The sequence below is a fragment of the Carassius carassius genome, chromosome 14 (assembly GCF_963082965.1).
Source record: "Carassius carassius chromosome 14, fCarCar2.1, whole genome shotgun sequence".
NCBI lineage: Eukaryota > Metazoa > Chordata > Actinopteri > Cypriniformes > Cyprinidae > Carassius > Carassius carassius.
This window is the reverse complement of record NC_081768.1, coordinates 4,937,028-4,965,001: the sequence shown is the minus strand read 5'-3', so window position 1 is coordinate 4,965,001 and position 27,974 is coordinate 4,937,028. Positions and strand designations below refer to the sequence as shown.

The 27,974-nt window shown below is 36.6% G+C and overlaps 2 protein-coding genes across 13 annotated transcripts in view; both read right to left on the bottom strand.

Moving 5' to 3' along the window:
- The window catches only part of LOC132156764 (actin-binding LIM protein 1-like), a 49,910-nt gene extending 35,807 nt beyond the window's left edge, over nt 1-14,103 (bottom strand). For 3 of the 12 annotated variants that reach the window (XM_059565772.1, XM_059565773.1, XM_059565780.1), the window contains exon 1: nt 1,771-2,300. In XM_059565772.1, coding sequence (XP_059421755.1) covers nt 1,771-1,999 — 229 coding nt within the window. In that variant the 5' untranslated portion in view covers nt 2,000-2,300. Of the gene's footprint in view, nt 1-1,770; nt 2,306-5,800; nt 6,020-13,883 lie in introns of those variants that run through there. The other 9 variants (XM_059565770.1, XM_059565777.1, XM_059565769.1 and 6 more) reach the window with 7 other exon arrangements.
- Nucleotides 14,104-16,366: 2,263 nt separating this feature from the next.
- On the bottom strand, nt 16,367-27,578 carry LOC132156763 (FHF complex subunit HOOK interacting protein 2A-like). The gene is made up of 18 exons (XM_059565768.1): nt 27,560-27,578; nt 27,374-27,479; nt 25,979-26,057; nt 25,718-25,887; nt 23,040-23,144; nt 22,840-22,962; nt 22,500-22,748; nt 22,216-22,412; nt 21,600-21,714; nt 21,341-21,417; nt 21,026-21,218; nt 20,636-20,808; nt 19,629-19,772; nt 19,424-19,514; nt 18,887-19,030; nt 18,471-18,611; nt 18,139-18,242; nt 16,367-17,718 (listed from the first exon to the last, which is right to left on the bottom strand). The coding sequence occupies exons 2-18, from the start codon at nt 27,416-27,418 to the stop codon at nt 17,607-17,609; spliced, it is 2,262 nt and encodes a 753-aa protein (XP_059421751.1). The 5' UTR covers nt 27,419-27,479; nt 27,560-27,578; the 3' UTR covers nt 16,367-17,606.
- Between the last annotated feature and the right edge of the window lie 396 nt (nt 27,579-27,974).

The following is a 27,974-nucleotide window of genomic DNA, read 5'->3' as shown; positions in this document are numbered from 1 at the left end:
TCCACAGGCCACTGATCAGTGTGTGTAAATCTTTACCAAAACAACAGCAAATCCCAATAAATCCAAAGACTGAGGAAATCTGACATGCTGGATTTGATTGATGGTTCTCTTGTAATATTAAAGCCTTTTTGGTTGCCTCAAGCATGCTTGAAGAAGTTTACAGTTACATAAAACTTAAAATCATTTTGAGCAGCAGCAACCATCATTTTTGACATCCATGTAGTGATTAATACATTGCATAATGCTCTTTCCTCTTCATACACGCACCCAGAGAAGTTTTATGTGTTAAGATCCTGTCCTGTTTCCTGTCATTAAAGATGGGAACTAAACCTCTTGATTAGCATTAATTACTTCCATCCCATTAACAGCATGCGATCCTTTTTAGCAATTGAGACAATCACTTTCATAATCTCCTTTAGCACATTTACAACCAGTGGAAACTCAAAGCACAGTGCACCACTAACATAAATGAAGCATTTCTACTGAACGGAAAAGGGTTGACCATGCCATTAAACATCTGTTTAGACAGGATGATCTCATTTGTATGCATATGCAAACTTTCACCGCCCATTTTTGAACATTCGGAAAGACACTGACAAATACAATGTCCGTAAGTATTGTATTGACAGTATCCAAAATGTATCGCCTTTCACATTTGTACAACTTTTAAAGTCAAGACCTTTTTATGAAGAAATCCAGATCGAAATTGTAAAAGTTGGTGGCCCTCTTCATATATGTAGAGATTTTAGACTATCTTCTCTTTTGCAGTTACACGCTCTCGTGATGTTGCTGTATGTGGTCACGAAAATGTATGATTTCCATGCATACTTAAGCACTGCGGTTTTAAAACAAGTGATTTTAAGCTTCTGAAATGCAGTCAGCAGTGAAAGAGAACTTATTTCATATTAAACAGAGTTATTTTTTCCTGCTATAGGCCTTGAACGGTTAAGTACACACACTTGTTTGTGTCAAAATGCCGGTTTTAGCTAATATCCTCATAAACAGTAATTAAGGTCTCAAGTGAAAGGAAACAAATGAGAAAGAAAAACAAGTATTTTGGATTTTGGAAAGCGACAGCAGTCTAATATTTCTGCTGTCTGTCATTCATGTCAATCAAACAACAAAAGAGAGAAAATCCCTCACTGCTCGACTAAATCACTTTTGTAACTTTAATAAGAAATATATATTTAATTTACAAAGTGAAGAATATGCAGCGTTTTTATACATTATACAAAGAATACATTTCTTATTTGTTTGTTCTATTGTATTTTTTGTCCTTTTGCTTGTAGTTAGTTCCTTTTACTTATTTATTCGCTAACTGTTTACTTGTCATCAGTGAGCTTTATTTATTTATTTTTTTAAGGCTAGTATTAGTTTTTCTGAGATATTGAAACTGGTGACAAGAATTATGAAATTTGTATGGTGACAAAAAGGTTGATATCATAAAGAACTTATTTAAAGCAAAAATAATTATATTGTGAAATAAGACTTTGGTAATATCGTTCACCCCTTAAGAAAATAAGATAATTTTAATCTGTGCATGCCAATGTACTTGTACTAGAAATACACTTTACATGCAAATAAATAAATACTAATGAAATCATGTTGGAGGTAAAGATACAACACAACTAGAACACACTAAGTTTCTTATAAATGTACCATTAAACTGGACAAATACCAATGTTCAGTCGATTATTGGACTACATTTGACTGCTTTCTGGAGCAAAACGAATTGAAATGACATTTAGCTATTTCCATAACTGTTCATACCAGGTGACAGGCTCTCAGTCAGGTAATAGTCTTCAGGGTTGATGAACGGCAGCTGCTGCATCACAGACTCTTTTGGGACGAGGTACAGCACTTCTGCCACACGTCCGTCCTCTATGACAGATATGCGTTTTACAGAGTTTGTGCGTTTGATCCGGGTGCGATCCACTTGCTGACTGCGTCCAGATCCGCAGAGTTTCCCCAGGCTGTTCAAAGTGGGAAGGGAAGGCATGGCGGCGGGACCACAGAATTCTCAATTAGTCCTCAAAACTATGCTTTAGGACTTTGTCTGCTGCACAATAGACTCAATATCCGAGCTAAATGAAGACAATTTATCTCCCAGAATGCCCTTTGACCCAGCGGTCAGATGTCACGATTCAAGCAAGTGAGTCTGCAGAGAGGGCCAAATTCCAACCAAAAGTCCTCTGATCTTCAGATTAACAAATCTTAAATCTTCAACCAAACCCTCGCTTGTCCCGATTAAGCGATTTCCAGATTTAATGCTCCTCACCTGAAAATGATACGTCTTACCTCTGCTTCAGGTGAAGACCATGGGTGAACCCCATGCCAGACTGGAGCGTAAGAAGTGACTCGAAAAGCTCCTGGCTTCTCCTAAGAGGATTAACCCTGACGTCTACTCTGTGATTATCTCTCGGACGGGGCCAAGCAATGCCACCATAGTATCTGCAATGGTACAAGCTGGTAAAATGGTAAAAGAGAAGTTTACAGACATAACTAAAAATACTGTGCTCTACATCCAAATCAAGAATGATCAGCTTTTAGACAATTCTCAAGCACACGCGGTTTTCTATTAATGCACTCTTAAAAATAAAGATTATTTATTGGCATTCATGGTTCCATTTAACATCCACAGAACCCTTCCATTGCACCAAAGCTTCTTTATGGTGGAAAACGGTTCTTTAGAATATTAAAATGTTCTTCACATGAAAAAAAAAAAAAAGAACCAATCACTAAAAAGTTCATTGGGGAACCCAAAATGGTTCTTCTATGGCACTGCTGCGGAAACCACAAGATAAGCTGGAAACACATCTTTGCCGATTCTGAGAGAAGCAGATCAATAACGATGCTTAAATTAAATTTAAAATATAACATTTCCAAAGAAAAGCCATTGGAATGAAAAAATCTGATTATTAGTTACAATAATAAAAAATTTTTTTTTTTTTTTTACCCATTATTTAAACTACTGTAGCCCAAATAATGTCTTTGCAAGTCTGAAATGAGATTAGAGAAGCAACAACCATTGCAAATTCATGAATCCCACCCACACCTCACCAGTTGGTCCTTCACCCCAGAGAAAATAGGTGAGAACATATGGTCATAAATTAACACAGGGCCTTGACTCTCTGGAAAAAAGCCAGCTCATGCTACTGGGGATTGTCTCTTAAACATACAGTACGTCTCTTCTGTTACACAGTCATTGCAATCAGATTTTCGTTTATATTTGACCTTTGTTTGTTATTGAAACTACAGCTGAATTTCCTGTTCTGCTGCCTGGTGGACCTTCATTATTGGTTTTAAACCTTACTGCCAACTTTCTGGGTAGAATACCAGTTGGTGGTAAAAAGTGATTGCATCCTGCCAATATATATACATACACATGCACATATTACTAGATCGACATTATTAAAATTGAATAAAGATATAATTGTAATATAATTAAAATAAAATATTTAAATTATATAATATATTATAGTAATTATTATAGAATCACTTACTGATAAAATAATAAAGTAAATAAATTATAATATAATATTTAAGAATACAAAATGTACATAACAGACATCCAAACAAGATCTGATAAAAAACTAGCTTGGTAGATGACACTGATATTAATCATTGTAATTCAAACATTGTTTAGGAAAAAAAAAAAACACTGTCCATTTAGTGCTTTAGTGACTGTCCTTGACTGACCGAGATAATTCACCAAATGCTAATAAATCCTGGAGAAAAGCACCAACCCACAGCCTTTATGAAATTACATGGTGAAGAATCAGATTTAAAAACAGAAGTGTGGTGCTCTAACAGACACTCTGCACTCGAGAGAGGCTGTGGATCAGTAGTTTATGCTTATTAAACAGAGACAGACCGTTTTCTAAAACCTACAGAAACGACTACATAAGCAGTCTTTTAACAAAGGTTGTTTAAAAGGCAATTATCTTGCTTTAAGAACTTCTTTTGGCTAAACTGCTGCATCATGTTTACCCTTGACGAAGAAGGTAACTCCATATTACAATACAACAACTTTACTGAAAAATCTGTGTAAGGACACATACGTTTATGATATATATTTGTATGTGTACACATTTTTGAAATTTGAATGTTATGTTCAATTTTTGTGTCATATTTAATATTTTCTAATATTTAATAATATCTTATAACAAAAAGAGCCTCAAAGGGTTTTGCAGATGCTGCAGATTTTATAACAGACTGAGGAGGATTAGTATTATGCATGTAATCTTTAAACTGTCAAATGCTGAACATAATTTACATGTCAGCTGAAAATTAGATTTTAAAGGGAGGGGAAAAGAGAGATGTAATGAGATGGATTTAGAGTGATTGAGATGGAAAAGAGGATGAACTTGCATTTCTCGTGATGTTTCTCTGCTTCTGAGTGATATAGGGCTTCATGAATAATACAGCTCTGCTGTCTCTGTTATATGAAGATCTCTTCTGATCTCTCTCAAGGCCTTTCACATGACGCATGCACTATGTTTACATCAACATGAAAAGCATTTCAAAAAATGTTATGAAAAGAGAAAATAAATGTACCAATAAACACTGAAAACATTTGTGCTTAGAACAAAAATGTTCCTATAATTACTTTGATACAACGCAAAAAGGTACGGAAGAACTCGCTGAATATTAAACTTTACTGCCTCTGGATGCTCTTGGTGAATTGAAATTAATTCAAGAAGGGTATTCAAATGTATTGGACAGTGTTGATGTTAAAATGTTAAAAGTTAAGATGCCTCAGGCTAAGGTGGTTGACTGATAGGGGTTTTCAGTAGCTGCAAAGAGCATATTTGGCCAATCAGAAACTCTGCTTCTCTATCATTTTGTGCATTTTGGACTAAGGACATCAGATTTGACACATCAGTGTTTTCGAAAAAGAGGTTCGAAAACTAGCTTAATCAATTTAATAACAATAAGATGTTAAATTGCTGATAATGAAAATCGCTGAAATTGAACACTTTAAACAGTTTACCCAACACAACATCAGATGCGTAGATATTGTTTTAGTTGAATATTCAAAGGAGAATTTTTAAACAAAAAAATTGTGAATACTTCTGTTAATCAATCATGTATGTATATATGTATAAAACACAAAAATATATAACATATAAATATAATACAATATATATATATATATATAAACAGATAGATATATAGATATATATAGAGAGAGAGATTACTAATTTTGATCAGTGCAGTATTACAACTCTAAATTTGCACAATATTTGCTGTAATCCTAAAAATTGGCAAGTGACTTCCATCTGTTTTTGTTTGATTGCAACGAATGCCAAAAAATGCTACATCATCTTAATCTCTACTCATATGATACTTGAGCTCTAACATTTGAAACATGCCTCAAACTTGAACAACAAATAAACTGAAGAGTTCAACATGCTCTTGAGCACTGAAATCATTCATCCACCGACATCAGTTCAGTATCTGAGCAAAGCTGTTGTTAATCTTTATCTTATAAAAAATGTATTTTTCTCTTCACTCACTTCCATCTTTCCTTTATGGAGGAGTTTTTAGTGTGATGTGAAGAGTACAGCAAATTAGCTCCAACTAAATACAGCAAATTAAAGGCAGAGGTAGAGTGAGAATGAATCTTTCTGCTGCACAGCCAACCGCCCTGTTTCTCCTAATAAAAACCAGTCCTGCTTCAGCACACATATTACAAAGCAAAACGATGCTACATGAACACAAACCGAGTGCAAACACAAAGAAAAAAAAAACCTCCTATAGAGACAAGCACATAAATCATGTGCAAAACTGCGCTTACCATCCAATCCGAAGCAGGACGTAATTTTTTGGGCGTAGTTGCACAGTCCATCGTAAGGAAGCTGTTTCTGCTGGTGCACTGCACTCTTCTCCCCCATCTCTACTGACAGACATAAACACACTCACACCCTTCCAACCTCACACACTCACAGGACGGCCCGACAAGACCTTCTGAGGCTGCGTCCTCATCAATAATTCACATTCGCACACGGCCACGCACACTCACGAAAGTGCTGATGCTGTGTGTCCTCGCTGCATGCATTCTGGTGTCCGGACTGGGAGGAAGTGTAGGAGGAGACTCGGGTTACCGCGGTACCGGTTGCCAAGGATAGGCCAGTGATGGTGCAGTCTAACAGGTAGAGCTCTGCTGCCCTGGTGCAGAAGCAGGGCGGGGCAATTATGGGATGAGCAGCGCTACTGTTGGACACAAATATGAAAGAACACACACACACACACACACACTTGCATTTGTGGTTTATGGGGTCTCTCCATAGCCATAATGGTTTAAACTGTACAAACTGTATTTTCTATCGCCCTACACCTAAACCTACCCCTTACAGAAAAATACTGGCATTTTTTATATTTCATAAAACACCGTTTTGTATGTTTTTTAAGCCTTTTGTTTTACAGGGACACGGGAAGTATCCTCATAAACCATGTTTACGTTGTAGTACCCATGTCATTATACACATTTGTCCTCATAAACCATATATATACTGGTACAGACACACACACACACACACACTACAATCCAGTCTACTGTTAGAAAAATGCTTCTTCCTAGTTGTCCGCTGTGTCTAAGTTCATCAAACAACCGCAGTAAGAATTTTCATCAAGCACGGTGAGTAATGGCTTCTCCTATCATTGTTTCTTGCACCTCTTGCCACATGTACAGTTTATCTATCTCTGTCGCAGATGAGGGATTCACATGTGATAAATGCAGGGAAATAGTTAGGCTGACAGAGAAGATTTCAGAATTAGAGACACGCATCCAAACTTTAATTGAGGACAGTAAGAATGTTAGGGCTCTAGATACGGCTTTGGATGCGTCTAGCTCAGGGATTCCTATACATTGTTCGGTTCCGGAAACAGAGCCCCAGCAGCAGGGCAACTGGGTGACGGTGAGGCAGCGTAGTCGTGGGTCAAAACACCGCTCTTCTGTTCCGATCAAAACATTAAACAGGTTCTCCCCACTCAGTGATGCACCCACTGAGAAACCTGATGAAAGTGCTCTAGTTATTGGTGATTCTATTGTACGGAACGTGAATATAGAGACACCAGCCACCATAGTCAAATGTTTACCGGGAGCCAGAGCGCCTGACATCTTGGCAAATTTAAAAGTGCTGGCTAATGCTAAACGTAAATACAGTAAGATTGTTATTCATGCCGGCGCTAATGATGTTCGACTTCGCCAGTCGGAGATCACTAAAAATAACATTAAAGAGGTGTGTGAACTTGCAAGCACGATGTCAGACACTGTAATATGCTCTGGTCCCCTCCCTGCTTACCGTGGTGATGAGATGCATAGCAGATTGTCATCACTAAATGGCTGGATGTCTAAGTGGTGCCCACAGAATAACATAGGTTTCATAGACAATTGGACGAGCTTTTGGGGCAGACCTGACCTGTTTAAAAGAGATGGTCTTCATCCCTCCTGGGGTGGCGCCACTCTTCTCTCTAGAAATATGGCAAATAGTCTTAGTGTTTATACTTGACTAACTGGGGCCCAGGTCAGGAAGCAGACAGACTGGCTAAACCGACCGTCTGCTAGCTGCCTCCCGTCACAGAGGTCAGTTAATTCTCAGCACATAGAGACTCTTTCACCTAGATATCACACTATAGAGACTGTGTCTGTTCCCCGAACTAGAAAAAACAAAAAACGTCCAAACCAGGTTAAGATTAACAATTTAATTGAGGTTCAACAAATAAAAAACAGAAGCAATATGGATAAACAAATGATAAAGCTTGGCTTATTGAATATCAGATCCCTTTCTACGAAAACACTTTTTGTAAATAATATGATCACTGATCATAATATAGATGTACTCTGTTTGACAGAAACCTGGCTAAAACCTGATGATTACATTATTTTAAATGAGTCCACCCCCCAAGATTACTGTTATAAACATGAGCCGCGTCTAAAAGGCAAAGGTGGAGGTGTTGCTTCAATTTATAACAACGTTTTCAGGATTTCTCAGAGGGTAGGCTTCAAGTATAACTCGTTTGAAGTAATGGTACTTCATATAACATTATCCAAAGAAACAAATGTTAATGATAAATCCCCTGTTATGTTTGTACTGGCTACTGTATACAGGCCACCAGGGCACCATACAGACTTTATTATAGAGTTTGGTGATTTTACATCTGAGTTAGTTCTGGCTGCAGATAAAGTTTTAATAGTTGGTGATTTTAATATCCATGTTGATAATGAAAACGATGTATTGGGATCAGCATTTATAGACATTCTGAACTCTATTGGTGTTAGACAACACGTTTCAGGACCTACTCATTGTCGAAATCATACTCTAGATTTAATACTGTCACATGGAATTGATGTTGATGGTGTTGAAATTATTCAGCCAAGTGATGATATCTCAGATCATTATTTAGTTCTTTGCAAAATTCATATAGCCAAAATTGTAAATTCTACTTCTTGTTACAAGTATGGAAGAACCATCACTTCTAACACAAAAGACTGCTTTTTAAGTTATCTTCCTGATGTATCCAAATTCCTTAGCATATCCAAAACCTCAGAACAACTTGATGATGTAACAGAAACTATGGACTCTCTCTTTTCTAGCACTTTAAATAAAGTTGCTCCTTTACGCTTAAGGAAGGTTAAGGAAAACAGTTTGACACCATGGTATAATGAGCATACTCGCACCCTAAAGAGAGCAGCCCGAAAAATGGAGCGCAGCTGGAGGAAAACAAAACTAGAGGTATTTCGTATTGCTTGGCGGGAAAGTAACATATCCTACAGAAAAGCATTAAAAACTGCTAGATCCGATTACTTTTCTTCTCTTTTAGAAGAAAACAAACATAACCCCAGGTATTTATTCAATACAGTGGCTAAATTAACGAAAAATAAAGCATCAACAAGTGTTGACATTTCCCAACACCACAGCAGTAATGAGTTTATGAACTACTTTACTTCTAAAATCGATACTATTAGAGATAAAATTGCAACCATTCAGCCGTCAGCTACAGTATCACATCAGACAGTGCACTATAGACCCCCTGAGGAACAGTTCCACTCATTCTCTACCATAGGAGAGGAAGAATTGTATAAACTTGTTAAATCATCTAAACCAACAACATGTATGTTAGACCCTATACCATCTAAGCTCCTGAAAGAGGTGCTTCCAGAAGTCATAGATCCTCTTCTGACTATTATTAATTCCTCATTGTCATTAGGACATGTCCCCAAAACCTTCAAACTGGCTGTTATTAAGCCTCTCATCAAAAAACCACAACTTGACCCCAAAGAACTAGTTAATTATAGACCAATCTCGAATCTCCCTTTTCTGTCCAAGATACTAGAAAAGGTGGTATCCACACAATTATATTCCTTCTTGGAGAAAAATGGTATATGTGAGGATTTCCAGTCAGGATTTAGACCGTATCATAGTACTGAGACTGCTCTTCTTAGAGTTACAAATGATCTGCTCTTATCATCTGATCGTGGGTGTATCTCTCTATTAGTTTTATTGGATCTTAGTGCTGCGTTTGACACAATTGACCACAACATTCTTTTGCATAGACTTGAATACTTTGTTGGCATCAGTGGAAGTGCATTAGCATGGTTTAAATCATACTTATATGACCGCCATCAGTTCGTAGCAGTGAATGAAGATGTATCCTATCGATCACAAGTGCAGTATGGAGTACCTCAAGGCTCAGTACTAGGGCCGCTACTCTTCACGCTTTATATGTTACCCTTGGGAGATATCATCAGGAAACATGGTGTTAGCTTTCACTGTTATGCTGATGATACTCAGCTCTATATTTCTTCGCAGCCCGGTGAAACACACCAATTTGAAAAACTAATGGATTGCATAGTCGATATAAAAAACTGGATGACGAGTAATTTCTTACTGCTAAATTCTGAAGAAACAGAGGTGTTAATTATAGGACCTAAAAACTCTGCTTGTAATAACCTAGAACACTGTCTAAGACTTGATGGTTGCTCTGTCAATTCTTCGTCATCAGTTAGGAACCTAGGTGTGCTACTTGATCGCAATCTTTCCTTAGAAAGCAACGTTTCTAGCATTTGTAAAACTGCATTTTTCCATCTCAAAAATATATCTAAATTACGGCCTATGCTCTCAATGTCAAATGCAGAAATGTTAATCCATGCATTTATGACCTCAAGGTTAGATTATTGTAATGCTTTATTGGGTGGTTGTTCTGCACGCTTAGTAAACAAACTACAGCTAGTCCAAAATGCAGCAGCAAGAGTTCTTACTAGAACCAGGAAGTATGACCATATTAGCCCGGTCCTGTCAACACTGCACTGGCTCCCTATCAAGCATCGCATAGATTTTAAAATATTGCTTATTACTTATAAAGCCCTGAATGGTTTAGCACCTCAGTATTTGAATGAGGTCCTTTTACATTATAATCCTCTACGTCCGCTACGTTCTCAAAACTCAGGCAATTTGATAATACCTAGAATATCAAAATCAACTGCAGGCGGCAGATCCTTTTCCTATTTGGCGCCCAAACTCTGGAATAACCTACCTAACATTGTTCGGGAGGCAGACACACTCTTGCAGTTTAAATCTAGATTAAAGACCCATCTCTTTAACCTGGCATACACATAACATACTAATATGCTTTTATTATCCAAATCCGTTAAAGGATTTTTAGGCTGCATTAATTAGGTAAACCGGAACCGGAAACACTTCCCATAACAACCTATGTACTTGCTACATCATTAGAAGAATGGCATCTACGCTAATATTTGTCTGTTTCTCTCTTGTTCCGAGGTCACCGTGGCCACCAGATCCAGTCTGTGTCCAGATCAGAGGGTCACTGCAGTCACCCGGATCCAGTACGTATCCAGACCAGATGCTGGATCAGCACCTAGAAAGGACCTCTACATCCCTGAAAGACAGCGGAGACCAGGACAACTAGAGCCCCAGATACAGATCCCCTGTAAAGACCTTGTCTCAGAGGAGCACCAGGACAAGACCACAGTAAACAGATGATTCTTCTGCACAATCTGACTCTGCTGCAGCCTGGAATTGAACTGCTGGTTTCGTCTGGTCAGAGGAGAACTGGCCCCCCAACTGAGCCTGGTTTCTCCCAAGGTTTTTTTCTCCATTCTGTCACCGATGGAGTTTCGGTTCCTTGCCGCTGTCGCCTCTGGCTTGCTTAGTTGGGGACACTTCATCTACAGCGATATCGTTGACTTGATTGCAAATAAATGCACAGACACTATTTAACTGAACAGAGATGACAACTGAATCCAATGATGAACTGCCTTTAACTATCATTTTTGCATTATTGACACTGTTGTCCTAATGAATGTTGTTCAGTTGCTTTGACACAATGTATTTTGTTTAAAGCGCTATATAAATAAAGGTGACATCTATGGAAGTCGGTTTCTGTCACAGTTGATAACAATTTTTTATTAAGTCATTACTATGAGCTAGTATGCCATTATATTAAGATAGTTTCTCATCATTAACATATACTGAGTCATGATGTTTATCATCATTATTATAAAAATACGTCATTGTAATATCATTATATCCCATTATTATTTCCTACAGAACCATATTATTTAAGTGTTAAGAAACCCAGCTTTCATGGTTTGTAATAACGATCAACTGATAATGTTTTTTTATTATTTATTTTATTTTTTTAATGTTTTTCTGATGTTGATATCTAGGGTGGAAGATGGCCAGTAAAATGCTTGTATACACACTTCGTTTAGCCAGTAAGATTTGTAATTATTTTTTAACAAAGTTTTTTTTTTTAAAGGATGCATTCAATTGATCAAAAGTGACAGCAAAGACTTTTACATTATCACAAAGATTATATTTTGAACAAATGCTGTTCTTTTTAGCTATCTATTCATCAAATAATCCTGAAGAATCTCACAAAATTTATTCCAAAAAATATTAAGCAGCACAACTATTTTCAATATTGATAATAATCAATGTTTCTTGAGCAGCAGATCAGCACATTAAAATGATTTCTGAAGGATCATGTGACTGAATAATTCTGAAAATTCATCTTTGACACTACAGGAAAAAAAAGTAACTTTAAAATAAAATATAAAACAGTTATTGTAAATTGTAATATTTGTAATAGTATTGCTGTTTTTTATGATCAAATAAATACAGCCTTGGTGAATATAAGCTACATTGATAAACGATTGCTTCAGATAAGATCAAAAAATGTTTTATTAATTTCAAAGATAAAAAAAAGCTGCTTTCCTATAGAAAGGGGTGCTAATAAAGTACAATAAGATGATTTTATCTTTCAGGATGTTGCTTGGATGTGCATTAGTGGTAAAGCTGCTTCACTCCTTCACACAGTTCATCCTCTGAACATGGCCGTTGTTCAATAACATGGACTGATATATTGATTTACCTAAGAGCATCAGCATTAAAACAATAAAATGCTGAGCTGTGATACAAAAACCTTGGGACATTCCACAAACCTCAGTTGCACTTAACATTGCACCATTAATATATTTTGTGTATTTAACAGGTAGCCTACAGTTTTTGCCGTTGTTATGTGAAACTAATTGAAATTGTATAACATATTGAAAGTGGAAATGAAACAAGATTTTGAGGGATACACTTATAATCTTTAAAATTAATGTTCCAACTTTCAAAGCTGTAGACGTTTAAGTCTAGTGGAAGATTTTCAAAGCTGTTTTATGGAGCTTTTGTGTCCTGGAAGACAGAAAGATGTTTTTATAGTTAAACAACAGTACAATTTATTGAATTTACACACTGTAATTCAGTTCCACACAGCCTCGTTTTCATTCCTGAAAGACGCTATGTAAGGTTCAAGGTTGCCAGGTTTTCACAACAAAAACTAGCCCAATCGCGTTTCGAGGGTGGTCACCCGATAAAAATTGTGTTCTGGGGGATGAAATGCAAGTTTTTGAGCGGGGTTCCCCAGGTAAAATTAGCATTTTAGGGGCTAAATATCACATTATTGGGGTCGCTTCAACCCGATGACATGAAAAACAAAGGGAAGTCGTGGCCTAATGGTTAGAGAGTTGGACTTCCAATCGAAAGGTTGTGAGTTCGAGTCCCGGGCCGGCAGGAATTGTGGGTGGGGGGGAGTGCATGTACAGTTCTCTCTCCACCTTCAATACCACGACTTAGGTGCCCTTGAGCAAGGCATCGAACCCCCAACTGCTCCCCGGGCGCCGCAGCATAAATGGCTGCCCACTGCTCCGGGTGTGTGTTCACAGCTCACAGTGTGTGTGTGTGTGTTCACTGCTCTGTGTGTGTGCATTTCGGATGGGTTAAATGCAGAGCACAAATTCTGAGTATGGGTCACCATACTTGGCTGAATGTCACTTCACTTTCACTTTCACAACCCGCGGAAACCGTTTTAAAACCGCGGACTTGGCAACATTGCCAAGGTTATACTTTAAGCATCTACATCAATCGACTTTTTCAGGCATAAACACACCAGAAGAAATACGTTAATCACAAAGCGGTGTGACAACTAGCCCAGGTCTGCTTTATTGTGGTGACTGGTGAGCTCTACTCTGGTGCCATCTGGTGTATAAGTTACGTGAACTGAATTTGGGCAAAAAAAAAAAAAAAAAAAAAACGATATTCTGACACACTGTCATTAAATTATGACAAACAAAAAATTCACTTAACGAGTTAAGTGCGAGTTATTGAGTAAACGATGTGTTATATTATGGATGAGAGATTCAGAGAAGATCGAAATTGATTTTAATACAGCATTCACGACGAGCCTGATAATAAGCGCTCAAATTCTGCAGCATGAGCAGATAATGCCAGTGACTGGAATTACTGGACATGACAGGTCCTGCCTGATGATGATGATGATCATAATGCATAAACGCGCGTTCCACTCACCGCGCGCAGACATGCCCGATAACGCCGCGTCCGGTCCGGATCGGTTCCTTTCGGTTTTATCAGAGAATAAAGTGCACGGATCTGATCAGCCAAGACTTAGAATTTAGGGTTGCTAGTAATGTACAGCGACCTGCCTGAATAATTTCTCTTAGCAATAGTTTTGATAAAACAGATATATGTGTAGGTCATTGGCTACCACTGATATCACCCGAGAAGTAAATGCGCTAGAAAATGCAAATACGCAAATTTAATTGAACATAAAATAGTCGAAGTGATTGAAACATGCGTACACGATTCAGACGAAAGATAAGGTTGTCCCCTTTTTAACTTCGTTATGTTGGTTTCGTCTGCTTCTATTTCTTTTGACATTTTATTATTCACATTATCATTATTAAACATAAAAAAGTATATCATCACAAACAGTAAAATTATATAAAAAAAATACAAATGATTAAAATTGTATAATCATTTTGATTGTATATATTTGGTTTAAAGCATAGAATAAAAGTTACTTATTTTGCAAATGAATATATATATATATGAACTGCATTTTTTCACTTGTAAAATGACCTTTTTTTATGTAATAAATCCCTCTTACTTTTCAACCCCTCCTTTACAGGTTGAGATGCTATGAACAGTCATACCTCCACAATTAACCAGTTGAGACCGCTCCTCTCTCTGGTGAAAACATTTTCACTGGCCACAGGCACACTGTTTTGGGAGTGAAAATTTGCAGAAATGAAGGTCCAAACTACAGCCCACAGGCCATCTGCATCAGTCTGTGAGTTTTTAAAATTAGAACATAAGATGGACCACCATGAAATGAAACCCATAACCTTAACTGACCGGTTGGGTTGCCCTCTTAAAACAGCTAAATACACCAACTCCACAAACTTCATCCACTGTGAGAGTCCAACTGGAGTTCAGGAACCCACATCCAATCTGCATCTTCTGAAGTGAAATATTAGCAATACAAAAACATTCGCAACAATGCAAAAACATTCAATTTAGTCAGAATAAACTGCACATCAAAACCAATCAATAACAAATTTGAAGAAAGCAAATGTTTTAATTAGGACGGAGTGAAATTAATTAAATGTAAGCCACAGGACACAGCAAACCTCTTTAAAGAGATTTACCGGCCCAGCAGAATCAAGCAACTGAGATCACAAGACATTTCATCCCTAAAATGGTAACCGGTTAACTTTCTTTTTCTTCTAAAAAGTGTCACATTGTGACACCATGGCAGTGGTGTTCAAATTCAACAGAAGATCCCTCCTGACAAACGAGTGAGCTACATCTGTACAAGTGACGGGAATAAATCAGTCAAGCAGAACAGTGATTGGGTCGAAGCACAGGAATTACATATTCAGAGAAAAAAAAAGTTTACAGCAGAAAGCTCATAATTATTTTAACCAATGGAACTTTGATTTTCAACTTTTAAAAAAAAAAAGTTAATAAAATGGACATTAAATAAAGACAATTTCTTCTTAGATGTATAACTCAAAACCAGGATTGCAGAGTTTATGGGCTTAAACCAATTACTGCATTTAAAATAAGGCATCACAAATATCCCCATAAATAGGCAAAAGAAGACAAAACAAAAACTAAAAAAAACAAAAACAATGGAAGGTCAGATAGAGAAGGAATATGCTTTCCTCTGCTGCATATTAACAGATACGACCTTGCATGCATTTCACACCAGACATCACTACAGTTATAACTGTACATTCCTATATACACAGTTCTGAACTGTATAAAATGTGCATGATCAAGAATTAAAAAAAGGAAAAGATGCCTTATTTTTCTTTTTCTCTGAAGCAGTCATGTTGCTCCTGTGATGATACATCCTTTGGTTTTAAAGAAAATTAAATTAAAAAGACAAGACATGTAAAATGCATAAACAGACACTAGTGTGCAATTTTTCTAAATAAATGCAAATCTTTACTCGATGCCGCTTTAAATATACTCATATATTATGGATGGAAAAATGCAAAGTAATGATTGCGATACATAAATCTAAACCCTGTAAAGATTGTTACATCAAGCCAAGATGCCAAGTCATTGTGAGAAGGCCCTGGAAGCCAGCCGTCCAAAAATAAAATAAAAAACCCAACCCTACTTCAAGCTGTGCCCCTTCTTTGCCAAATGTACACGGTGTGCATTTAGAGCAGCACGTCCTTTACAAAGAGCAGGAGAAGATGAAGAGAGCAGCCTGATGAATAACACTATTGCTGGTATAATACCACACTGCCACATAATGCAAACATACAATGTTAAAGATCCCTTGTAAGGAAGCAGCTAAACTCTAAACCAGCTAATCGTTTCTGAGCTTTAAAAGGAATAGTTCACCTAAAAATAAAACAAAAACCTTTTGTCATAATTTACTCACCATAAAGTTGTTCCATATATATATATATATATATATATATATATATATATATATATATATATATATATATATATATATATTTTACATATTATTTTTGCTACCAAGCTTTAAAAAAAATCTCAAATAAATGTATAATATTAAGTCTTCCTAATTGTACAACAGCTCGGTTTGAGAAACAGACTGAAATTAAACTCATTCACTGAAAATCTTGACTTATGAAATTTTCCCTATTAGTTCACACAAATCTATAACAGTTGCTTTAGAGAACTTGGTATAAAGAGCACAAATTAAATGAATCATTTTTAGGGTACTTTTTGTGTCTATCACTATTTCAGGCACATCCATTGCATGTTGTTTCATAGAAACTATTGGTTTTCAACAACATAAGGACATATACAGTACATTATTATTGTTTTGTTAGGTGAATTATTCCTTTAAAATGATCTTTTAAATCTATAATAAATATGTGATGATACAGAATGAAGGACACAGATATTGTCTAGCTGAGACCAAGGCACACACACAACATGGCAAGTTTAACAACTAAAATGATTTCGGAACACTGTCAGGAACATAAAGGATGAACAGCTCTCTGGGCATGCACCAGTGGAAACCGGTTTGAGTGCAAATGTGCCCAATCTCAAATCAGTCCAGACCGCATTGCTTTCTGTTAACTTAAAAAACGTTGGCAAACGCTACCAGAAAAAAATAAATAATGAGGATTCACTTAAAAGTTTGCTCATTTTCTGGTTCTCCAATTATTCAAACACAGATAGAATTTGAATCCTGAGTTATTGTACTTTTTCATTATGAATTAACTCGTGTTGCATTTGATATTTGTTTCATCAGCACTATTTTTCTCAGAGGAACTGAGGGCAGATGACAGCATCTCTGATACTGCAAATGACAAACAATAATTAATAATTAAATATTTAATTTAGCAGTCAGCGTTTTTCATTTTACTTATTGTATGTTTTCATTACTTAAATTGAATTTAAGTCCATTTTGTTTTGTACGTTTGAACCTAATTTTTTGGCATTAAGTTAGGAGGTTTTATACTTTTTCCTTTACATGTCAATGCTACAAAATCCTCTCCAGATGGGCAGTTCCACGAGAATCACATTTCCCATTATGAAATACTCCTCTCCGTTGCATTTAAAACAGTACGCTCAATCGGAGTTATGGAAACATCCCAGAGATAACGCGAATGAAACATCCTTGAATGCGAGTCCTGCCGCAGGATGAGTGCAGTTGGGTTTGTCGTTCCTGTGACATCCGCCCCCTTTCATCTGTATTCATCTGTTTGTGTCCTGTGCACAGTGGCGGGAGGATCAGGGGGAAGTGGAGGCGGATGCATGGAACTTCACAAAAGCGATAGCCGCGAGCTCTTTGCAGAACTCCTCCAGAACAATCACCCCCTCGAGCAACGTCTCGTGATCAACGCTGTAGGACAAAGATGAACCTCTTTGTCACAGATAATCAGCAAAGAAATAATCTATTTTGAGGCTGCACAATACATGAAATGTTCATATAGTGAATCATAATATAGTCACATTGTGGTTGCACTTTATTTTACAGTACATGTACTAACATGTACTTATAGTGAACTTACAGTGTATTTATCTAAGAAAGTTCTGGTAACACAAGGTAACTACATGGAGTAGGGTTAGGTTTAGGGGTAGGTTCAGGGTTAGTATTTAGTTATTACATAGTTATTGTAATTACTATAATAAGTACATAGTATGTACATGAGGAACAGGACTGTAAAATAAAGTGCTACCCACATTGCTTTAAGATTAATAAACATTGATACCGTTTTATGCATCTTTTGTGCAAATACACATACATCCATCTAAACCTTACCTCATCCCCTCTGGCTCAAGTCCCAGAAGTCTCTTCCTCACCAACAGGAGTTTAGGGGTGAAATCAGGAATGCGGTGAGTTCTCAACATCAGATCACCAACCACCTGATCAAAGCATCCATATAAACAATGGGTCAGTCTAAGAGGTGTCTAAATAAAATCATCTAAATCATCTAAATTAATCCTGTTAGAGTCAGTTTATATGTCAGGCTATATGAAGCAGTCCATTAAAAAGATCAGGTTTGCTCTTTGAAAACTGCAGAGCTAGGATCATTTTGATTGGCACTAATTGTGTTTACAGTAGTGATTCAGCGTGGAGGACAGTAGACGTACCCTGACGATGACGGAGAAGAGAGATCTGCAGCCCGGCGCCAGGTTAATGTACGGATCCAGCAGATACTCGTGAAGATGAGCATGAGGCAGCAGAGACAGCTTAGACAACACAGACGTCACCTGCAGGTTAACATCATACGGCTGGATGGAGACAGAGACAGAGAGACATCAGCAGGTCATCCAACACTGACTTTAGGATTGCTTAAACAAAAATAAAACGTAATGAAAGTGAATGAGCCCTTAAATGATAAAAACATTTACATAATTGTGCACTATATTCCATATCTTTCGAAGCTCCATATATATTTATATATATATTTTGGATATAGCGCATTAGTGCAGTTGCACTGACAACTTTAGTGATTCCTTTTTGTCATGTTGTCACACATATCAGTAAACATCTTAGGTTCACACACCTGATCGAGGATTCGCCCCATTCTGTCAAACAACACTTTGAGGAAGTGTCCTTCGAAAAAAGGACTGTCCAGATTACACTTCTCAAAGGGTTTTGGACTGCTACGCCAGTCCCACCTCTGACAGACTCCACAATAGTCCCGAAACTGTCAACATACAACCAAATACGGAATATAAACTATAAATTCATAATGCTTTATGTAATATTATAATAATGACTTTATAATCATCCCACTGGTTGCCAAACATATAGATTCACTCCATTGGTGGTGACAATGTTAGTATGTTGCAATGCATGCTCATTTTTATAGCACCACAAAACCTTTTTTAATTCTTTAATGTATCATAATAAAATAAATCTTATAATACTTGTAGCACACTTTTATTTTTTTGGTTTTGTGGTCCAGGGTCACATTTGTAAAATCATGTAATTATCATGTGGTATGAGAGCTAATTTTTCGTAAAGCATTGGAAAAGTAAAGCTATGGAATATATCAAACATTCACTATTTTTTTCTTTTTCTTTGATTTATTTCTCACCTGTCTGTGTGCATCTCTTAAGTAGGTGTCATAGCCTGTGCCCTCAACCTGATAGGATGATTTTGCCTCATCAGGCACCAAACACAGGAAACTACAAGAAAAGCACACTACATTTTTATCTGGGAAGTTTATATCTCATCACAAAACGATAAATCTGGCACATCACAGCTGGTCAGACGTGTCATGGAAGGGTGTCCTGCAGTACCTGTTAACTATTTTGTGGACCTCCGTCTTCCCATCAGGCTTTGTGTGTTCTGTGCTTGGTGGTGGAGAGCAGCTTAACCAATCGGGGCTGGAGAGTCTGTTATCAGGAGAAAGATCGGAGAACAGCGGGTCTTCTTCAAGATCTCTGAGGAAACAAAACAAAGCGATATAATTAGATGACAGCATGCATGCTACATCTCACATATGGAGTTTTTTTGATCTCTGAAGATACACAGGAGATTATCTAAGAACAAAAATCAAGTAGGCTACAGAATAAAGCACCACTAAAGCAAAATTATTAAAGGAACAAAGTGTAGTGCAGTGCTACCATGATTGTTACTAATAAATGCAACTACTTCTTGAACCGTTTTTTTTTTTTAAATGCTGTTATCAGCAATCCTCTCCAATCAAGACAAAAGCTGGATCAGAATGAATGTACTATTGCTTGCTCGTTCATTTCTCAATGCATGACATGCTGTTGTATTATGCATTCATTTAAAAGTAAAGTGTGTAATTTGTCTGTGGTCAAGCAGGTTTTCCCAAACCCCCTCCCTGTTTGGCAGTGATCACCAAACCGATAATTCAGTCTTAAATTCAGTGCATTGGTCGTGATAATGTTGGTATGTTACAATGCATTCTCGAACAAACAGAGCATTGTTACAGTGTCACAGAGACTCAGTGTTGAAGCTTTTAGGGGAAGTCACTCTGCAAATGGCTTAAAATTATTAATTATATTAAGATTAAAAAGTAAGTCTACATATAAAACACAATGACACACCTCAACTCTAATTAATCAAAACGTCTAAATCCCTTCACCAACAGTATCATTATACAACATCCAACAACCAAAACACATTTAAAAAGTATCACTTTGGTTGACTTGCAATTTAACATTATTAATTCAGAAATTGCAGGGCAATGAGTTCATCTTGCATGTTCTAGAACCATGCAGACGCATCGATCAGAACGATCTGGAAGTTCAGCAGCAGTGGGGGCAGCAGCTCTTACACGGCGTCATGCAGTTGGCCATTCTCCATGTGCTCGCGCTCCTCTCGTTCCTCGGGCTGCTTGTTCTCCATATAGTTGCGTTCTTCTAAGCAGCGCAGCACCAGGTTCTGCAGAATGTGCTGACATGGTTTCTGCAGCAGATGCTCAAAGAGCCGTAGGGTCATGATGCTTATCTACAACCAGAAATACATGAATATAAAAACATTTAAAACAGCGGCAAAAGATCTATAAGGAGGTGTCCATCCAATGATAATATGTGACTTATTTTACAGAGACTTATATATACATTTATATTCACATAAATATTTCTATTTTCTATAGGATTTAGTTTAATATAGTCTAAAGAGGATGAAATGCATCGATTAATGCAGTTATGGCAGCCAGGGTTACCTCATCTGACAAGTGGTCACAATGTTCTATGAGTCTGTGTCTCAGGGGATGCTGGGTAATGCCGGCAGGTGTCTCTGGTCCAGTGTCCTCCCCCAACAGGAAGTAAACGGTCTCCTGGAGCAGGGCTTCTGAAGTCACCTGTCTGATAATCCTGTTTAACAGGGCTGTTGAAGTCAGGATGCCAACCTCTGACCTGGAGTGAGTCAAAAATGAGAAAGTACGAAAACATGTATGTGAGAAAGGAAACAATCTGCTGCTGCAATTGCAAAGAATGTGAGACTAGTAAACAACCCTGAGACAGCCTCCATAACTTACGTTTGCATTAGCTGAGGCTCCATTACGGCAACAAAGAACCGCTCTCTCACGGCCCGAGCCAGAACTGTAGCAGCCGTCTAACGTCACAGAGGAGCAAAACACAAACATGTTACAAAAAACAAAAAAACCTCAATCTGCACATTTTCATCATCTGATTTAGACAAAAAATATCCACTTATATGTTCTTGTTTGTAGACAGACAGTTTAAGCATGACTTAATGTTTACTCATTTTCTGGTTTTTGATTGAATTGTCTTTACCTTCTGCGCCTCTTTGATGAGCTGATCACAATAGTCCAGCCACGACAGGAAAGAAATGAGTGCGCGTTTGCCTGTGAAAGCTGCACCATCTTCTTTTAGATTATACACATCCAACCTACAGATGCACACAGACTCTCAATAAACATTCAAAACAGTTCCATGTATTTTAGGCTACATAGTAAATATTCATAATATGTTTGTGATGACTTATGACTGGCAATAAAAATAAATCATCATCATAATGCTCACAATGATCTAAATGCATTAAGCAATAGTACACCTATTTTAATTGTTTAGTTTTTGATTTAAATTAAATGTAGAAAACAGAAAACATGCATAAAACATTACATTGTATATTTTGTATGCATTTAACTTTTTAAATCGAACTGGTAAGAAAGTCTGTTTGGTCAAAATATATAATAAACAGTAAAGATAGATTATAATAATAATACTTATTATTATCACATTAGTTTTATAGATACATAAAAATACAGGTTAAAAATATATGTTAAAATTATTTAAAAAAAAAAAGAAAAAGGTCAATTTATTTTAGTATTATGCTTAAAACATAAGTATTAACAATACAGCTTAAGTATTGGATTAGAAAATCATGTACCCCCAGTTTACAGACTCCACAGTTTCGATGTCAAGAGGGTCCATGGACTGGGGAAGGGCCCGGTAGAATTGTGCCAGCCGGTCCGTGAGAAGTTGACTGAGTTCAGTGTTCTCTGTGAGGCATTTGGCTGCAGCTGGCTCCGGCAAACTGACTATCAGCATCAGACCCTCGCATGCCTTCACCACAATACGGCCATCCTGAGAAAGAGACCAGATCAGTTAATACTCAGAATCAAATTCATCAGGCTGGCCTGTTTTGTGTCAGAGACCAAGAGCTGCACTTACTGGACTCTTAGTGAGGTTAAGAAGTGAGCTGACTAGGTTGTAGTTGTCGTTGTTTGGCAGTGTAGTGCGGACGGAGGATGGACTAGCTTCCCCTGGGCTGGTGGCTTGACAGGCTGCTGCTTCTTTGAGTGCAGATGTGACCGGACTGGGATTTTGCTTTTGGTTCTGTCCTGTATCAGGAGAAGATGGATCCTTTTTCACCAAATCAGCTCCACCGTCTTTAGCAGCCTCCGACTTTTTATTCTTATTCTGGAGAAACACATGAAGACATGCCAATGGGAGATATAGCCACTGTGCCTATACGCTGCCTACACAAACAAATGCCATCTCAATCACTCACTTCAAGGAAGAAGTTGACGAGGTAAGGGTCCTGCTTCAGTTTTGCACAGACGGTACACAGAAACTGGATCTCTTCATTCTCTGTAGGAGCAGCCAGAACCTCACCACACAGGCGGACCAGTTTCTGAGGAAACACAATCAAATTTGAGCCATTTTTTACATTTAAAGCACAAAAGAGTTTAAAACTGTAATTCTGATCACCTGTACAGGTCTGTGCACGTTGATGTGAGGCAGGAGTGGTTGGCGGATTCGACCCAACAGCTTTGTGTAGAAACTCAGAACCTGCTGTTTCATTCCAGGAGGGCACTAAGGTATTAAGAAAACCCATTTAGTTTACAGTCATTTAGTTTACACCATTCAAAAGTTTGGGGTTGTTCGATTTTAAATGTCCTTGAAAGAAGTCTCTTTCGTTCATCAAAGCTGCATTTATTCAAACAAAAATCCAATAAACAATTATATTGTAAAACATTATTACATTTAACTGTTTTCTATTGAAATATATTTTAAAATGTCCTTTATTTATGTGATGGCTTAAACATAACTTTCAGCATCATGTGTGATATGATTCTTCAGAAATCATTCTCATATGCTGATTTGCTGCTAAAGAAACATTTCTCTTTATCATCAAAGTTGAAAACAGTTGTACAGCTTTATATTTTTTGTGTAAAGCATTACACAATTTTTTTAGGATTCTTTGATGAATAGAAAGTTAAAAAGAACAGCAGACATCTTTTGTAACATTATAAATGTCTTTACTGTCACCAACTTAATGTGTATCCTTGGTGAATAAAAATAGTAACTTCTTTAAAAAAAATAAAAACAAATGACCCACCCCAAATGCTATAACGGTAGTGTATGTCAAATCATAAGATCAATTCATTTATTGCACACGATTAATACGGTAAAGTAGGCAAATTAAACAGTCAGTAGGCAAAGTTTGCAGATATCGCAAAAGCTAAAAATTATTTTTTTTTGCATAAGCGAATGGGTTAACAGTGTCTTATAATTTTTTTTTATCTCAAATGTGAGCAAAACTGAATACTACTATAATACAAATTAAAATAATGATATGTTATTTAAATGGTAAAGCATTTCTACATTATTGTAGTATTCCATGTATCAGATGTGCTAAAAAAAACTAGTCACATTTAAATCTAGACTCAAAACTCATCTGTTTAGCTGTGCATTTATTGAATGAGCACTGTGCGATGTCCGAACTGATTGCACTGTATTTTACATATTCACTGTATTTTATGTCAAATCATTTTATATTTTTAAATGTTTTAAATTTATTTTAAATATATATATTTTTTTAATAATTTTCAAAGTTTTTACATTGCTTGTTTTATTTTTTATATAATTTGTCTTCATGATTTTTACTTTCTTTCTTTAAAGCACTTTGAATTACCATTGTGTACAAAATGTGCTATATAAAATAAATAATAAAATACATTTAAACACAGCTCACCAAATCAGCATTCAGAATTAGAAGAGCTATCCATTTTAAAACAATCTGAACCAAAATACTTGTTGAAAAATACAGGTGTTATTTAGCTAATCAACAGTCAACTCAACCCATACCATAGAACTGCATTGATTCTCATTTTGATTACAAAAATAAATGACAAGCTACAGTATCACAGTTGTATATAACAAATTAGTCACTTTCTCAGCAATAACATGCAGTGTGAAGGTTCGTTAAATCAGATTGGGACGCTTTGCATTCTGTTTTACACAGCCAGCGGTTATTTTCCTAATGAGACAAAGCAACTGACAGTCTCTCTTACTAAACATGACTCGCAGTAAATGAGTAGGTCTCTACTGGCCACACGATTTAAGAGTCTCTTTGCTCTGTTACAAAACCTAGTCAGCTGCCCACATAGACAGAAATTTTTAGGCTGCAATTTTAAGTATTGCATGAACGTAAATGTTCCAAAATTTTGCTAACGGAAAAACTGTACTGAAACAAATTGAGTGTGCGAGAGCTCCAAATTCATCATTTATGATGTTTAATGAGTCAAAAAAAAGAATACACGTCACACCTCTGTTTATCAATTTGCACTGGCTTCCAATAGCTGCTCGCATAAAATTCAAGGCATTAATGTTTGCCTACAAAACTACCACTGACTCTGCACCCATTTACCTAAACTTGTTACTTCAGACTTATGTGCCCTCTAGAAGCTTGCGTTCTGCAAGTGAACGTTGCTTGATTGTGCCATCCCAAAGAAGCACAAAGTCACTTTTACGGACTTTTAAATTAAATGTTCCCTCCTGGTGGAATGACCTCCCCAACTCAATCCAAACAGCTGAGTCCTTAGCCATCTTCAAGAATCGGCTTAACACACATCTCTTCCATCTTTATTTGACCCTCTAACTTTAACACTCACTATTCTAATTCTATTCTTTAAAAAAAATCTACCTACCTTTCTAATCTTTTTGTATTCTATTTTCTTTTCATTTATTATGCAATTGTATGTGTGTGTGTGTGTGTGTGTGTGTATGTGCATGTGCATGTGAAAAGATCTCTAACACTAGCTTGCTCTATTCTTTTTTTATTCTATCGGTTATTTTTTTATTTTTATTTATTTATTTTTATTATTTAAAATCCCATGCTATGTGTACTGTGTTAACCTAACTGAGACTTGTTATAGCACTTATATATCATTGCTCTTTTTGTTGTTTTTGATTGCTTCCACTGTCCTCATCTGTAAGTCGCTTTGGATAAAAGCATCTGCTAAATGAATAAACGTAATGTAAATGCATAAGAAGGTTTTTGATCAGAGCCTTCTAAACAAAAAAAAAGCAATCAGGTGACATTCCTAATATTTACAAGTCTGCAACTGATAAAAACCAGCACTAATTCGAAGTAAAACCCTCACATCTGCTTTGCCCAGGGTGTAGAGCGTCTCCAGGATCTTGTGATGGAGAAGATACTCCATACAGGGTCCCGTCTCTCCTGACTCTCTCTCTCTCTCCTCCTGGGTCAGAATATCCAGCATCTGCTCCAGGTGTGAGGGAATGTTGGTGTCTGTCACTGGGGCTTTGTCATCTACAAAAACATGAACAGAGGATGATGACATATGGTTCTTTGATGTTAAAAAAGCCCAATAAGCAAGACTGACTATCACTGCATCTCTTACCTGAGGTTTCTATGTAATAATGTGTGATGGCCTTCCAATGATAGACAAAGTCTTCTTGCAATGGCAGTGACGGCGCAAGCTGAATAACAAAACAAAACACATTAACATTTATGCATTTGGCAGACGCTTTTATCCAAAGCATACTTTTTTTTGGCATGTGTGTTCCCTGGGAATTGAACACACAACCTTTTGCGCTGCTAACACAATGCTTTAACACTGTGCCACAGGAACAAAACAAACATAAAAAATAAAATAAATACCTACTACATGATATATGTATTTTAAAGCAACATAGCACATGTGTGTGAAACACTGTGTTACAATAGTGTATACTAAAATTGCCCCTGAAAGATTTGGAGATTTACATTTGAAGGAAAAAAGTTTGAAGGTCACTGTATTAAACAAACAAATAAATAAAGTGTGCTCTGCAAACTGTTACTCTGCAAATGTTGCTTTTTCAAAATAAAAACTTTAAAACTTTTTGTCAGTTACATTTAATTGTGTTTTTGCGGAATTATTATCTGTTTTAACTAATATTGCCTTAATTTCACAAAATGATGTCACAAAATTAATTATGAAGACGAATCACTAACATTTCTAACAACAAAAACGTCACAATATTTTTCAGAGTATCTATTAATAAATAAACCTAACAAACTTCTTTTTGAGAAACATGTTTCATAAAAAGAGTCCTTGAGCGATCTATCTTTTTAAATAAATGCAAACTGTGTTGACATTTTATCATCTAATGTTATGACATAGGACGCTGTGCATGTGCATTAACAAAATACACAGTTTTTATTTTGTCGGGGAATTTGAACATACATTAATGTGAATACGTACATTTAGATGTTTTCATGTAAAGTAATATGAAAAGATATTCGTACATTTGTACGCGTTTCATAGTAACAGCTGTTTTGTTTACATCCTGCAAATGACCAGCTAGCATGCTAACTGGCTAACGTTGATTATATAATGTGAAATGTACATTAAACTAATCAATACATTTTAGAAAACGTTATAAATATCACTTTAAATGTATTAAAACCCCAAAAGGTTCGCGTATATGAAGACATTTAACCAAAAACAGCCGAGAATTGCGCAAGATTTAGCACAGCTGCTAAAATACAAAGCAAACAAAGGCTTAATATGTCCCCACCAATCATAAAAACACAATAAACGACAATCGAGCGGAAATACACCCTTAAACACACGTGAGGAGACCGTTAAAAGAGCTTCAGATGTTTGTCTTTGATCTGTTATTACATAAGCTGTTAGCTCATGTGTTTGGCTAACAGGCCTTCAGCACATCGACACTAACCGATTATCAATATCTCATTTTCCTAGTCAAACAGTCATTAAAATACGATCAGGTGTAGTTTTAGAAGCTCTTACCGCCTCGACAGCGTGCTGCAGGATGGAGGTGAATTTGGAGAACATGTTGTTTTTGGACAGGAGGAGTTTTGCTCTGGAGATCTCCTCTCTCTTGCCTCTGCTCCTTCTGCGGTGATCCAGATTGAACACTTACACTAAAACACACTTGAATACATGTATACCGATAGCGTGCTAGTGTGTATTTACATTTGAACGCAGGTTGAGAAAAACACGAACTACTACACTGCAATAATAATATGGGTTTGTGTTTTTAAGGCCACGGTGGCACTTTCTTTGCGCTCGAACAAACACTGAGATCACTGATAATTTCTACCAACGCACATCAGACCCCGGCAAATTTACAAATAATAACAATAATAAATAAATAAAATACATACAAATATTTTCAATTACATTTTATACTGATATTTCCTTTTATTGTAGATTTTAAAAGCGTTGAGAATTGTAAAAAAAAAGAAAAAAAAAAGAAAGAAATATAAAAATGGACAGGACCATGAAAGCCGGAGCATGCACAGTTCTCTGAAAATGTCACACATTTCTGTGTAAATTATTGTTTTCATTGTTAACAATAATAATAATAATAATAATTAAAAAAAATAAT

Excerpts from the sequence above, each read along its gene's own strand:
- LOC132156763 (XM_059565768.1), bottom strand. The coding sequence starts at position 27,418 with ATGTTCTCCAAATTCACCTCCATCCTGCAGCACGCTGTCGAGGCG. Across the intron at positions 21,418-21,599 it reads TCATCAAAGAGGCGCAGAAG|ACGGCTGCTACAGTTCTGGC; the intron begins GTAAAGACAATT and ends CTGTGACGTTAG. Across the intron at positions 17,719-18,138 it reads CTTGAGCCAGAGGGGATGAG|CGTTGATCACGAGACGTTGC; the intron begins GTAAGGTTTAGA and ends TTTGTCCTACAG.